This window comes from Cynoglossus semilaevis, chromosome 16, assembly GCF_000523025.1.
Source record: "Cynoglossus semilaevis isolate Cse_v1.0 chromosome 16, Cse_v1.0, whole genome shotgun sequence".
Taxonomy (NCBI): Eukaryota; Metazoa; Chordata; class Actinopteri; order Pleuronectiformes; family Cynoglossidae; genus Cynoglossus; species Cynoglossus semilaevis.
In genome coordinates, this window is record NC_024322.1 from 2576063 (window position 1) to 2591837 (window position 15775).

A 15775-nucleotide genomic window follows, 5' to 3' on the forward strand; every position below is an offset into this window, starting at 1 on the left:
AACTCTTGGATGTTTTTGGTTTAATGTTAGAATATTTTTCTGCCTGTTTTTACTCCATGCTTATACTCCAGTATTTGAGTTCAAAAACTAGCAGAACTGGCTGGATTTAATAAAGCCAGGAACGAGCTAAATTAGATTTAAAAAAAAAACCCCAAACAAACAAACAAAAAACACTACATATAATTCTTATGTATGTATGAAAGTCCTCCATTCTCCACCCTCAAAGTGAAAGTTTCAGTCTGAACAAATGCTAAGGTGTAAACTTTCCGACTCCAGTGAATCCATTAAATGTTGTCCTGAAATGATGTTCCTGATTCTCCGTTCCACTGAGTGCCCTGGACATGTATGTGTGTGTGGAGCAAGACCTTGAAGCACACAGCTGTGGAATGTGTTCGGCCAGTGACATCCATTAGCACCGAGAGCTCAGCGATCGCACCTGACTGTCACTGTTTGTAGGAGGGTCAGACACTGACGAGAATTTCACACGTTTGCGGTTGTTGAAAGAACTGGAAGAGGAGAAAAACATTTTCAGGAGTTGAGTTTGTTACATACTTTGTTGGGTTTCGGGAAATTCAGCGTCACGTCTTTTAAAGGTTACATTATGTTTGAAATGTTTTTGTTTGTTTGTTTGTTATTTTCTTTCTTTGTTACTTTGTCTTTCTCTCTTTCTCTCGAAGGAAGGAAGGAAGAGTCCTTCCTTCCTTCCTTCCTTCCTTCCCTCCCTCCTTCCTTCCTTCCTTTTTTTTTCTTCCCTTCTTCTTTCCTTCCTTCCTTTTTTTTTCTTTCCTTCTTTTTTCCTTCCTTCCTTCCTCCCTTCCATTCTTGCTTCCTTCCTTCCTTCCTTCTTTCTTTATTTCTTGTCTTCATTCTTTCCTTCCATCTTTCCTTCCTTCCTTCCTTCTTTCTTTCGTTCTTTCCTTCCTTCCTTCATTCCTTCCTTCTTTTCTTACTTCTTACCTTCTTTCCTATCTTCCTTCCTGCCTTCCTTCCTTCCTTCTTTCCTCCCTTCCTTCCTTCCTTCTTTCTTTCGTTCTTTCCTTCCTTCCTTCATTCCTTCCTTCTTTTCTTACTTCTTACCTTCTTTCCTATCTTCCTTCCTGCCTTCCTGCCTTCCTGCTTTCTTTCCTTCCCTCCCTTCATTCCTTCCTTCCCTTCTTCCTTCCTTCCTTCCTTTCCTCCCCCTACTGGATGACCCATCATGATTTCTGGTCCAAGTCTGGTTAGACTGCAAACCACTTCCTTCGAACTATATGTCATATTTTCCTGGTCCACATCTGCTTTTTTGGGGGTGTGAGTTAAGTTCTTTTTTCTTCATGTTGAGCTTTTCATAACTGTTCTGTTCTATGGCTTCTAGAATATTCTGGCCCAATGAAGTAATATATTAAACTACACATCTCATCTCATCTAATATCCAATGTGTTTTTTCTACCCATGTTGGAGACATGAAATGTTTGTCCTAGATTGTTTTCAGAAAGTCGGTCACATTTTTGACACGATGAGTCACACACAACGTGAATCACATTCTGGCCTATGTTGGGTGGGTCACTAGAGGACTGAAAAGCACTGCCAGATGTATTTGTTAGACAAAAAAAATCATCAGCTTTTTTTCTTTTTAATTTTTAGGTTGAGTCAGGTTCAGGTGTTCACCCTGCAGAAACGTCCTTGATCAGGGCATTAAAACGCTGCCTGCTGTAGGGGGAGCTGTTACTGCCGTTGCTGCATTAGTTACTGTTACTGTTATTACTGCTGCTGTTGTCTCTCTCCGGCCCTGACCCCTGACCTCTCTGCGAGGGACCCACTGACACTAAATCTGTTTGTCAATGAATAATTTATGACACTTTTATTATTGTACCTCCACACTGTCCACTGGTCTTTATCCACTCGACCTGTCAGTCTGGACCAGCTCGGACTGGACAATAATGAAAGGTCAGAGGTTAGAGCTTCAGGCTGCGCACACCGTGAGCGCTGCCTGAAGCTCTCTGAATGCACTCACACAACAATGATGACAATATGAATTTGTGGTATTTGATTTTTTTTTAAGGTGTTCTAGGAAGCTCCACTACTTTGTGAGCTAGGGCTGTATGACCGTTACAGTGTAAGTATATGTAACCAATATCTGTAACCTAAATTTCCCTGAGGGAGTTATTAAAGTATGTGCATGATCTAAAAGCCACAGTCACCCTACTTACATGTGTAAAATACATGGGTGAAATAAGAAAAGTCTGAACGTAAACCTCTGTGTTATTAATTTAGCTTAGTAGTGAATGCAAGATCACACGACTTACAGTATATTAGGCACTAAGCCCAATTTGATATAAACACTTTTTAAAAATAATATATATATACTGTGCAGTCTTCATATGTCGATCAGTTTAAAGATTAGCTTGAAAAACCCCGAAATAAATGTCTGACTCAATGAAAACAACCTTTATCTGTACAGACTGGACACATTCCTCATCTTTTTTGGACCCCGCCTATTTAAAGTAAGGGCCGGCTCCTTCCATGTATCTGTCTGCACCTGGATTTAATTCTGCACCAATCACAAATCACTATCTACGGCCAAATATCACCAGGGACGCGCGATTGGCGCTGCCGCACTTCAATCAAGACGACGAGTGGGCGGTGCTAAAGAACAGAACAGAACGAGGGAGAGAGAGAGAGAGAGCGAGAGAGAGAGAAAAAAAGAGGGAGAGAAAACGAGAGGCAGGTTGTCAACTGTGTCTGTTCACGTCAAAACTCGTCTGTTGTTGGTGTTAACACAGTCCTTGACGAGTAGCGGCGTTCGGTCGAAGAAAGCCGCGACACGCAGCGGCGGCGGTGTTCGTTGGATCTTTTCCCGGGTTTGACTTGACGCGCAAGTTCGCTTGAGCCCGGAGAAACAGAAGAAAGACTGGACTGTTCTCCAACCTCGTTCCTCTTGGCCACCAACACCTTCTGATTCTTCTTCACTACCACTCCTGGTGTGGAGAACTAAAGCCTTGGGTTGAAGCTGCTCCGCTCCATACCACATCCTAGAGCAGCGAACACCGCGAGGAGGAGAAGGACTTGTTGCGCGCGTCTCCGTCGTTTGAGGAGCGCTCCACGCTCCGGCTCCTGCTCTATCTTTGACAACACACACACGCAAACACGCGTCCGCATGTTTTGGTGTCAGGAACTGACTCACACTCGGTGACTTAACACATCCATTCGCATAAAAAACACATTTCCCCGATTAGTTCGCTTCGCCGACTTCGCTTCGCTTACCGACACTTAAAAACACGTTGCTTGTTTTTCTTTTTAAATGGCACATACGCAGAAAAAGTCAAATTCTACTCTTGTGAGAATCTAAGAAATTATTAGAGTAGATTACAACAGATTTTTTTTTTCTTCCTTTACGACATCATGTCTGAAGGATATGGAGACACCGACGGTCCGGCGGACTGCATTCCGCCCAGAGTGTCCCGGGGCCGGCGCAGCGGAGTCATCCTTCCCGGTGTTGGTGGCGGTGGACCTGATTCAGACACCATCCTGTTGGAGGCAGTGAAGGCAGCACCGAGACGCAGCAGCATCATAAAGGTACAGAATTCACAACCAGACTTTGTTTGAAATTCTCATGCGAACTGTCTGTGCTGGACACATTTTGTTAACAAAAAAAGTATGAGCAAAAGCTGCCAACATAACATTGTGTTGTTGTCAAAGTTCGGAAGGGTCTGTTCTGTTCTGTCCTGATTTGGATCAAAAACAGGAGTAAATGTTTTACACCTGCGTCCTCCAAGAATAATACAAGTTTTTTTAAAGACTACAAAACATCTAAAATTCATAGACTTTCAGCCTTGTTGGTTAATATGTTATATTTTTAAAACATAAAAACACATATAATTGGATATTAAATACTGGCCTTCCTGGGTTCATCCAAGGTTCTATTGTGGCCCCACCAATGCTTGCCCATATGGGCTCGAAGTGAGTCAGTCAGGTTGGTGGGATCTACGTGGGTCTGTTACATCAACAAATGTGGTTGGCTATTGCTAGTTGACCACATTTACCTAGCCTAGCATCAGAAAAAAAAAACAAAAAACAAAAGTGCTGGCTATAGTCAAGTTATTGTTATCAGCATGTTTCTGGGCTTTTCCATACACGGTGCTAAATTTAGTGCAAAAGCTGAAGTAAATATTCTCACACCTGCTTCCTTCAAGGCCAACACAAGGGTTTTTTTTTTTTTTTTTTTTTTGTTGGGGGGGCACAGCTGATAACCTTCAACGGTTGCGCGTGTAAAAATGCAAACTCGCCTTTATATGTTTTGTCTTTGTCTTCGTTTTTTTTTTGCAAAGTTCATTGTACTCTCACTTTAGTGACAGCCGTCAACGAAAGTTGAGATTTTTTCTTTTTTGTGGCATGTTTTCTTCTGGGAGTTAAAGGGATGCTTCAGGGGTTTGAAGTGTGGTTGTATGAGACGCTGACACGGAGACGGTGTCCTCTGTATTGGTGAGTGGTGCTCTGTGTGCTCCTTCGGGTGACGAGACAACAGGCGGGTGCTCTTTGAGAATGATGCTGAGAGTAGGGACACTAAAAAACAAGGTAAAAGACATGGTATTTTACTAATCCGGCTACTCAGTTTGTAACAGCTCATGGTGAGTCTCAACCGACTGATCTGTAGTAGATGTAAATGTATATATAAATATATAAAAAAAAAAACTTCACGACGTTATGGATTGTGAAGACGTACATGCGTGATGCTGCACATTTTGAGTCATGTGTGACAGGTTAGGAATCACACAGGAAAGACTTGGAGTGATCTCACTGTTTTCCACCCTCACGTGCTGCTCAAGTTGCAGGACACTGGACATAGTGATGAGGGATTGTTCGCACCGGAGAGGATCATGTGTTTTGGGGCATCATCAACTTGCATGTCTAAGATAACGGCTCTTGTCACGTGCACATTTACTCTGAGTGCTGCGCAGCCCAAATACCTGTACCCTCGCAGTATGCTACCTGATATGTTAAGTGCTTAAATAGCGGATCTGCACTTTGTAGTCAGACATCTGTAGTTACTTTTGGGGAAACAACAAATTGGATGAATTATTCAAATGTCTGTAAGTCCGAGAATCGGTTCGGACGATGGATAAATGTGACACGTTTTCGTTTTTTGATGTCACAGGATATGGTGGTTTTATGAAAACAGATTTGAGGCAGAACATTATGTTAAATGAACACGTGGTGCGTTTACTGTGGTGAGAGTTTATCTGAAATTAAATTACTCAATATATTGTCCTACCTATAGTATCACAGTTTATTGCAATATATCGTATTGTTGCGCCTAGATCGTGTAACGTATCACGTTGCTAGATTCGGGCCAATACACACCCTTAGTGAGAAGGAAGGTCATTACTGTAATGTGTTTCTGTCACAACACAGGAAATTTTGCGGAAAATTATGTAAACATTAAAGGAGTATTTCACATTGTAGGGCTCAGTTCATCTGTGATGAGTGCGGGGTGACCTTAAGGTCGACCGTTGCTTCGGTTAATGACCTCCCGAGTCCATGTCCAACATCTGACGCCTAGTCCTAGTCCATATTTCATCGCACTGGTCGGGTCAGTGTGCGGAAGGTGGAGATTGTTTTAGTCCCCTCTGAGTGTAATGTCCACTCTGAGTCTGTGAGTCACAGTAACGAGGATCCAGGAACAGAGAGTCCTTTGACAGCAGCCGATGGGGTGAGTGGACGAGGGGACGGTGCAGATGAAACGAGTGATGTCTCTGACAGGCACGGGTCAGTGCTGACAGTCGGGGCAGGGTATCAAACTGCCATAGTGGTGGCCGTAGTCTTGGGCAAAGTGTGACTGATCGGAAAAAACAACATGAGCTGATATTTATTCAGATCAACTCTACCACACACACGTACATTAAAATTGGTACAGGTGCGTCCTATTTCATTTCTTTATCTATATTTATAATTTATTTTTGCGCTTTTTACAACCAAGCAACGACGTGGTTATCGACAACGTTTTCTTGGGCAAAGTAGTCATTCTCGCACAGATCTGAAGACATACAGTGCTCTGTTCTAGATCATGTGGTAAATTAATATTCAAAAACGAAAGAAAGACTCGACAGGTCTACGTCAAAGTAAAACTGATTTTGGTGTCTTCTTAACAAAGGCAGCGTAAGACTGTTGGACCGGTTTTTAATGCAGTCTTATTTTCTTTGGAGCCTGAAGGTGCAATTGTTGAGATACTTCGGTTGTTTTTGTCGTCCAGAGAAGTTGTTGAGTTGAGTTGTGAGCTTGTCTCCTTTGTTTTTAAGGCAGAACAACACAATGTTACCGTCTTTTTTTTTTTGGATTTTTAAAAAAAATTGCTCTAAAGTCCAGCTGCAGTAAGGGCACCCTCTGCTGGAATTCATGGTATGTGCCACAGACTGTCTGCAGATTAGGGAGGAACACAAATGAGAAAAAGTGAGATCACGAAAACTCCCTCACTGTCATTGTGTAAGTAGAGAGAATTGGATCCATCCAGAATGTTCTGAGATTGATGCCAGGCCCCAGGAATTGATCTAACAACCCCATGGGACCTACATTCTTAGTTTTACTTTGTTTTGTCCCATGGAGAAGATTGCATCAGGACGGTCGAGTGCATGAAGATCTGATGACGATTAGTTGATACGTACTTTCCAGTATTGTGACATCTCTGGAAAAGAGACAGAAATAAGATTAAGATGATTTGGGAATGGGGATCCACTAAGATCTTTAAAAAAAAAACAGTCGGTAGTTGGGTTAAATTTCTTCAGTTGAGATTTAATTAAAGTAAATTTTACACAACCATCCTATGGACCTCTGCTTCTGCCACTAGTGTTAAACCAGGATGGAAAGACTGTGGGTTAAATAAAAAAGTGTCCTTTACCACGATATTTGAGAATTCAAATCAATTTCCAACCTAGAGAAGGAGAACCTAGAGCTGAATTTCTGAATTTTCACACATTTTAAAAGTGTCACCGGCGAGTGCTCCACATCTGGCATCCAAAATGTAACCCACATTTGGTTTCCAACATTTAGCTGAAAACCAGATGTGAGAAAACCATTTGCTAAGGTGTGCGTTATTAAAGACTCACTTAATTTATTATTGGTATTTACGTGCAGGTGTATATGTGCTAAAGGGTGTATACGTACTAAAATGCTGAGGCCACGGAAGTTCCAGACTGCGTAGGTAATAGTTCCTGGTACCTGCAATGTACATTAAGCAGTGCACACTACTTTGTTACTGCTGTGACTGGATCCGAATTGGGACAGACATACAGTTATAGTTTACCTGTTACTAATAGATACAGTATACTAAAGCAGGGATCTCAAACTCAAATGAGCTGAGGACCTCTACTGGCCATTCTCATTTCATCGGAGGGCCACATCAGTGTCCAATATGCAATACAAAAACGATTAGATTCTTAACAAACCAACTGAAGCATTTTATTAGCATTAGCATCATTGTTAGCATGTAGTCATGGGGCCCGTCTGGACTGGACTGCATTTTCCTCATCAATGGTTGGTCCGTGGTAAACAAATTGAATAAACATTTGCATGAATATTGTTTGTTTAAAATCTTTGGTTGGAGGCAGAACGCAGGGTGAGGTGATTGATTTTTGCTGTCGAGAGTTTCAGTGGAAAAGTGAGGGAGTGGGTAAGATTGGCTCTGGTTACTACAACAACATTCTTGACTGAGAATCCCCCGTGTTACCCTACACACGCGCATCTGCACACGCCTCAGCTAAACTACACACATGCAGACAATTAAATCAGTCTCGGTCTGTGAATTCTCAACGTTAATTGCTTTTTTTTTTTTTTTTTTTAGCATGAATCTGTGTGTTGGTTTAAAGGTTGATGTCATCGTCACTGTTTTGTGTTCTTTGGTTTCCATCATCACCAGCACTTTAGATGGCATTGTTTTTGTACCATGTTGTTGATGATACCCAAGAAAACTTTTTAGTTGTTATGACTTTACCATAGTGGTGCTTTGGCCCAGAGGCAGTGTCTCTGTCATTGGTGTGGAACCCCAGGGTTCACCTCCTGGGCAAGTTCGAATCCCGGTTAGGGCGTAGAGTGTGATTTGGGTGGCGGTCCTGAAGACTTCTGCCCCCGCGACCCGGTAACGGATAAGTGGATGAAAATGGAAGGATGGGACCCGTTGGAAGACATTTCCTGGTCTTCTTTAATGGTTCAAGATCAGAACCAGTATCACACTTAGTATCCATAGATCTTTCCTGTTTCTCCCTTTATCGACCATCCCTTATCCTTAGAATCGTGGAATTTTCCATTGGTATTCTCACATAGGTAGAAGAAGATACTGCCTGTTTTACTCCGTATGGAGAATTTAATCCTCACTTAAGATATGTCCAGGCAAGATGGCTTCTACAGAACGCAATCCATCAATCCAAGACAAGAAGGAATAAATCTAAGTGACAGCCTTTCCTTCTGTCCTTCCATGCCTGAGTTAAGTTTTCATCATTCGTTTGGCCTGGTTTCTTCTTCCTTCCTTCCTTCCTACTTCAGTTCCTTCCTGTTTTCCTTCCTTTGTACTTATATACTTTCTTTTACATCCTCTCCTCATATTCCTCCTCCATTCATGTCCGCTTTTGTCGTTTCCCTTACAAATTGTCCTGCTTACTTACTGCTTCCCCTAAAGTCATGTGATAGATGTTCAGTAAGCTGTAGAATAAAATATAATTTGAATAAAAATATTAATAAAAAAGAAGCAGGTAAAAAAAAAAATTAGCAATTAAAGCTAGTAAAAAAAAAAAAAAAATTAACAATTAAAGCTAGTAAAAAAAAAAATATTTTAGTGCATTCACTTTTTAGGCCAAGCTCCCTTCTTCATTTAAACTGATCTTAATCAATCCAAACAAGAAATGCTAATCTCTGAGAAGAACATCTGGATTTTGATGGTGGTAAACGCTACAGCAGTTCTGTCTGCGACCAGACACCAGACTTAGAGTCTGGACCGTAAAGACTGAGCTATCATCAGACTGCATTAAACCGCTGACTTTTATGTGTGGTAGTTGTTTCTTCCACCACGGAGTTTCTCAGGAGGCGGAGTTAATTTCATTTACCTAACTGCTATCTGGAACTGTATTTATACTAGGAAGAACTGAAACATTCCAGAGCAGTTGGGAATCTGGCGAAGCAGTGATTTGTCTGGGATGGATGTCATGTCTATCCAAACCCTGGAACCTCTCCAGCAGTCAGTGACCTTTTGGCCGTTCGGACCAGAAATAACTCTTCCTCTTTCTCTGGTTTAATAAGAAAACAAATATATGTGCTTTGGCTTCAGGGAACTGAGTTGAGCTGCAGCAGATACAATCTTTAATTAGCTGTAAACTTTAATTTCCTCCAGAGCTATGGAAACTGGTGATAATTCAGATAATTCTGAAATTGATGTACATGTGAGACAAAGGGCTGCAGAGAATCTCTCATTTCTGTGCATTTAAAATAGCCTTTTAACTTTGGATTTATCCACCGTTCCCCTTGAGAATCATTTTTAAATAATAATTAATGCATTCAAAAATATATACGGTATTTATATTTTTCAAATTATGGTTATGAATCATACCCATCACCCATCAGATAAAAACATATATTTCTCCCACCGTTAATATATTGAATTTAGTCTTTCCTACCTGTGGACCAAAGTAACCTTTCCTCCGTGAAGCACAATCTTACAGTTAATCATCATTGACCCATTTCTGTCTCCAATAGAGAGTTCATATCTGATATATTTTAATTATTTAACCTGGAGCTCCTTAGCTTTGGATTAACCCAGCCATAACTAGGCATTTGTAGTCCAGCAGTTCCTGTTTCTAAACACACTAAAAACATGTTAAGGAAGAGTGATCTGTACAGCGGTCCCTCGTTTATCGCGGTAGACGGGTTCCAAGGCCTGCCGCGAGAACTGAATTTCCGCGAAGTAGTGACACCATATTTATGCGCAGTAAAACGATGCCGAGGAAGGTGATGGTGACTTGTTGTAGTAGCAGAAACCGGCTCTTTTTTGCGAGGCTGCAAAATCATTGTGATCGGCAGTTGCTTCCGCTGCTTCTTTTTCCAGTCGAAGAGTAGCTTGTAGGCAGTCACGACGTCGCCGATTTTGTTGCAAAATTGGCCCGCTCGAACCATATCGTCATCCCATTCCTGTGACATCTCTTGCAGATCCAAATCGGGGATACAGTATATTTTATATATACAGTTTTCAAAAACCCGCAAAGTCGTGAATCCGCGAAAGATGAACCGCAAAATAGGCACTACTGTATACATATCTTAGGGATAGATCAAGATTCACACAGAAATGTTAGATGAAGGTGATTTTGTCCCATTCATAAGACCGTGGATTCTCAAATCTGCATCTTTCCAATGTTCCCTCTCCATCACAATGTTCGGCCACTTTACTCATATCCAGGCCACTTCTGTGCAGATGAGCTGCAGCAGCTGCTAAGCTGTGTATTAACAGCCAGTTAAAGGGACATTAATCTCCATCAAGTGAAACACATCAGGGTCAGACTCTTACATTCATTTCCTGCTGGCAAAACCATCATCAATTAGCTCACGGCCTTACTGTGTATCAGAGCAGAAGGCGAAAGCACGGCCTCAAGGCCGACATTCCAGAGTGGGATTAAGAGTGAAAACACGCACACACGCACTGAAGGACAGAGTTTTTCGGGATCAGACCTGGGGAACAGACGCGGTTAGACGTGTCTCTGACGGATACGATGGCCGTCATTGCTGCCTCTGTGCGGCTCCGGGCCCTTTGGTGCATCACTGATAGCATCAGCACAGGGTTTTCCGTGGTCACTCAGGCTGTTGGTGTTATAGGTTTTTCTGTCAAGTGCGCAGGGAAAATCAATGGGTTTATCAGGGGCTTATCTAAATCCCTCTCCTTTTCTCACGTCATTTGACAGAAATACAGGAACAGTAACAAGACTTAAAGCAGGGATGCCTGACCTGGGCCTGAAAAAAAAAATCTAAAGATCTTTATTTAAAGGATTAGGTGTAGACAGAGTCCATCCATCCATCCATTTTCATCCGCTTATCAGTCACCGGGTTGTGGGGGCAGCAGTCTCTATGACCGCCCCCCAAATCACACTGCACCGTACCAACCCCCCTGAACCTTCCTGTGGGTGGTGAGTCCACCGGGATTCGATCCCGGAAGGGGTGAACCCCAGGGTTCCACACCAATGACAGAGACGTTTCCTCTGGGCCAAAGCGCCACTGTTCGCTACACGCGATGGAGAGCGAACCCGACAATACAGCTGCAGTGTCTTGTTCTTTGTGAGCTATCCTTAAAATAGTCTGGATTCACTGACTGCGTGAGGCGCCGATTCACGGTCAGTCGTGCAGCGCGCATACAAAGATTTTCGCAGGCGCAGCCGGAAACGCGGTAGATCTTCAAAGCTTGTGCAATTGTACCGTTCTTCAGCTCGCCTGCTCGAACTGTACCGCGGGAAGTGAACACTTGCACTCACACTAGCCGGACTTTGGGGACCAAACGTGGTAGAGCACGGTACGATTGCCTTGTGCGACAAGACAAGACACGTGAAGAAAACCTAATGACACTTAATCCATCTCTTGTTGAGTCAGAAGTCAGCAACGCAATTGTTTCATTGTTCCACTCAAACACTAAAACGTCACGTATTACATGGAGGTACCCTTTAAAAATTCATAGTGAGCACAATTTTTGCACACCAAACAAAGTCCATGCAAAAGTGATACACATAATCATATACAACACTTGTACATGATATTTGTTTGAACGATGTAGATAAAATTAGATGTTAAAAAAAAACAAACCTTTACCTTGGTCAAGAATTCTTGAATGCTCCTCTTACAGGGAAAATATATACCTCTAGTTTTGTTTGTGAACCCAAAGTTAATATTGGTTGATCATTTACCCTAAAATTTAATTATTTGTTAGACAGAATTGCCTGGTGGGGGTGATGTTCCTGGTTGACGTAGGAAATCTCTCAAATCTGAAAACACCTAAACTCCTCACATGATTTTGAACGGCAGTGGAAACCTGTATGCATTGATAATTCCAATTAATGAGGAAAAAGACAGTGAAGCACAGCACGTACCAGTTTAGTGTCATTTCATTGAACAACAAATACACATCTTACAATTTCTTGCTTTGTTTCCTGCTGGTCTGACAAGTGAACAATGACTGGTTCCAACCTGGAACGTTGTCAAGAGGCTTCACAAACACTTTCCTTTGTTGCTTGTTGATCTGTGCGTGTGAGTGATAAAGCTACTGTGGGCCCTCTGTCTCCCAGTATCACACAGCTACTGGTGCCGTGTCTTACCAGGAACCACCGGCACCATCTGATTACAGCAGCCGGTGACAAGGTTTTGATTGGCAGTTGAGGCGGCTGAGCGCCACCAAATTTCTTCTCACCATTATTTCCATTGTGGTTTTTCGAGTAAGGTTCGTGACGGTGCTCGACATGTTGGTCTCTTGAATACTGTTACTTCTTGAATACCACATCCTGAGTTTTAAACCCCATTTTTGGCGGCTGTTCGTCACGGGTCTTCCTGCCGATGTGAATGTGATTATGAAAAACAAAGGCTTTAAAAAAAAGAATCTTCTCTTTCTATAGATGAATATAGCTGTGTCTTAGGTGGACTGGGTAGTTGCAGACCGTAGACGTAGATCACACCAATAGTTATCTGAAGATAGAAAGTAATTTCTTCACCAGCCGGCTTTCAAAAGTCTGTTCAAAATAGGCTGCAAACTTCGTAAGAAAAAAAAAAAAAAAAAAATTGCAAACTTCGTAAGAAAAAAAAAGAAAAAAGAAAGAGGACAGTAAGGAAGACAATAGAACACCAAGGTCAGACCAAATGTTTTTGTTAACAATAAATTCCCTAAATTCAGATTTTCATCTCTTTTCAGTGACATTGTTTTATGCGGAACTGAATGACTGAAAAAAAAAAAACTTTTTATCTACACGAGGAGTCAAACTGTGACCTTTGTTCTAAAGGTGCGGTACAAACAGGAGCTGCACAGATGTGGATGTCAGTTTTGAATATGGATAAAAATACAAAGTAGTTCAAACCAGAGGGGAAAAACAGGGGGCGAAAACTTCATTTTATTTGCAAATTACACCCACTTTCTCACAGGCTGTGTGCGTACGAATGTATATACACGTATGTGTGCGTTTGAGAACGCGAGAGAGACAGAGAGAGACAGAGAGAGAGAGGTGACAGTAGCTACGTAAGGGTGAACAAATGAAGAGGAAAACTGCAGGTCAGCTGGTTTTGGTTTTTGGGGTCGGGCATATATGCACACTTGCAGGCACGCAAACACAAAACCACACTCACACGCACATTTACTGAAGGTTTCCTTTAATTTAAATCCTGGACCTTCACCTTTGCTAAGAGCGAAAGCAGAAATTTTCCGTCTTTCTCAGGGGGTTTTGAAACACATTTACTGAAGGTTTCCTTGTTTAAGAGCGAAAGCAGACGTTTTCCGTCTTTCTCAGGGGGTTTTGAACAAATTAATAATAATAATAATTATTTTTTATCATGAATCAGAAGAGTTTCCGCAGGCAGTATTTTAATAATATTTAATCTTTATTTAATCTAATTAAAATTAAAATCAAAAACATTTGAAATGAACCAAGGGGATTTTATTTTCATTTATTCTTTATTATTTGTTGTCATTTAAGAGCACACAAATTCATGCATAAAAACTCAAATTAAAATTCTAACTCTGTGACAATAAATACGTGTAATACATGCAGTACATAAGCCAACATCTCATTAGAGGCAAGCCAAAGATAGCTAATGGAACTTTAGGCAACCTAAAAATAAAAAACAAAGCAAAAACAAAACACAACCAAAGAAAGATAGCAAAAAAAAGTACAGAACCCAACAAAATACTAAAAAAAAAAGCAGCAAAGAAACTTCCTGTTACAACAGGAAACTGAAGGTAATTTTAACCTTTAACTCGGTCTCACCACCGACACAGCAGTCCATAACCACAACGTCACGACACAGCAAACAGGAGCTACTGTTTTACCCAGTAATATTTACAACACCAAGTCACAAAATAACAAATTTGTTTGTTTTTCTCTACGACATTTGGTGCAGGATTTGTCTTTTTTATTTATTTAAATGTTTATTTAAATTTACTTTTCACTACTAGTCCTTTTGTTACTACTCCCATTTTTTAATGAAGCGACGCCCAACTAAATTTTTGTTGCTTGCAACAAACAGAGAAGTGAATTTTAAAACACTGTTATCACACCGTTCTCAGAGGCATGTTATCTCTGCTACAGGAATGTCAAAGTGATGCTATCATGACGTGCGCATGAAGTTTCTTCTCATGAACCGTAGCAAAACTGGAACTGAACCTAAACCAGCACCAGCGCGTGGACTCTGAGTCAACACGGCCTTCTACCTTCACCACATTTATCTTCATGTGTTGCATCACCTCAGAGTGACGAGTGAGATCAGTTTCAGTCAACGTGTCAGTTTATATCGCCACTGGTTGTGTCGCCATGATATGTCCATGTCTCCCTGTTAGTTTCCTCTAAAGACATGGGATACTAGTGTTCTAGTATTCCAACAAAAATCATCAGCTAAAATCAGGTGCAGTCCCAATCTAAACTTTTCAATTGCACCATCTAATACCACAAGGGAACTAGTTGACCGATCATCGTCGTCGTCACGTGGCTTTGTTTACAATCACCAGCTGTACGCCATACACTAACTTTCTTTCAGTTGTGTCGTTCATTATGGCTCCCAAGTGTATGTCAGACTTTTCTGATGGCAGTGCTTTGACATCTTTTCCATGGAGTTAACGTTAGATATAATGGAACGCTCAGAAAAGTGCGAAAGACTAAGGAACAATGGCCAGTTGCTTGACTGTCTCAACTGTTGATTAAAATCGTATTCATGTCCTAGATTATGATTCCACCAATGTATGAGTGTAGGTGAGCGACCGAGGTAGTAATGTGAGTTCCGACTTTCTACGGCGAAATCGGCCATTGAGGAACAGAATTCATTTGTTCAAATGTCTAAAACATAAGCTCTGAGGTGGGAACAGAGCTTCTCTAACCATAAGGGACGCTACATTGAAGTACAGTAGTCTCTCGCTATTTTGCGGTTCATCTTCCGCGGATTCACGACTTTGCGGGTTTCTGAAAACTGTATATATAAAATATACCGTAGCCCGATTTGGATCTGCAAGAGATGTCACAGGAATGGGACGACGATATATCGATCGGTCCAATTTTGCAACGAAATCGACGACGTCGTGACTGCCTACAAGCTACTCTTCGACTGGAAAAAGAAGCAGCTGACGCAACTGCCGATCACGTAAAATGTTTTAGCCAGTTTTTGCTACTACTACGGATACACCTTCGGAAACCGTGGAAGAGGTACCCCAAGAAATGACACCACCCTGTTAAGAGACGTAAAATCAATCACCGGCTGCGCAGTAAAAGTCACCAACACCTTCCTTGTCCTCATTTTACTGCGCATAAATATGGTGTCACTACTTTGCGGAAATTCAGTTCTTGCGGCAGGCCTTGGAACCCATCTACCGCGATAAACGAGGGACCGCTGTGCATCCAAAATTTCACAATACAATTGGCACGAACGCACCAAACTATTTAACAATTTTAGAGAGAAGTACTTTGACTCAAGTTAAAAGGAATCTTGCCTGAGTTGGTTTCCTCCTAGTCTGTGGGTTTCTGAACATGTGTGCCCCGTGTTTTGTTGTGTGTTTGTGTGTGTGTGTGTGTGTGTGTGTGTGTGTGTGTGTGTG

The 15775-nt window shown here is 41.6% G+C and overlaps 1 protein-coding gene across 1 annotated transcript in view; it reads left to right on the top strand.

Annotated features, from left to right (window-relative positions):
* Positions 1–2623: 2623 nt before the first annotated feature.
* The window catches only part of plcl1 (phospholipase C like 1), a 57240-nt gene continuing 44088 nt past the window's right edge, over positions 2624–15775 (top strand). The window contains exon 1 of the mRNA XM_008328005.3: positions 2624–3555. Coding sequence (XP_008326227.1) covers positions 3382–3555 — 174 coding nt within the window. The 5' untranslated portion in view covers positions 2624–3381. The remainder of the gene's footprint in view (positions 3556–15775) is intronic.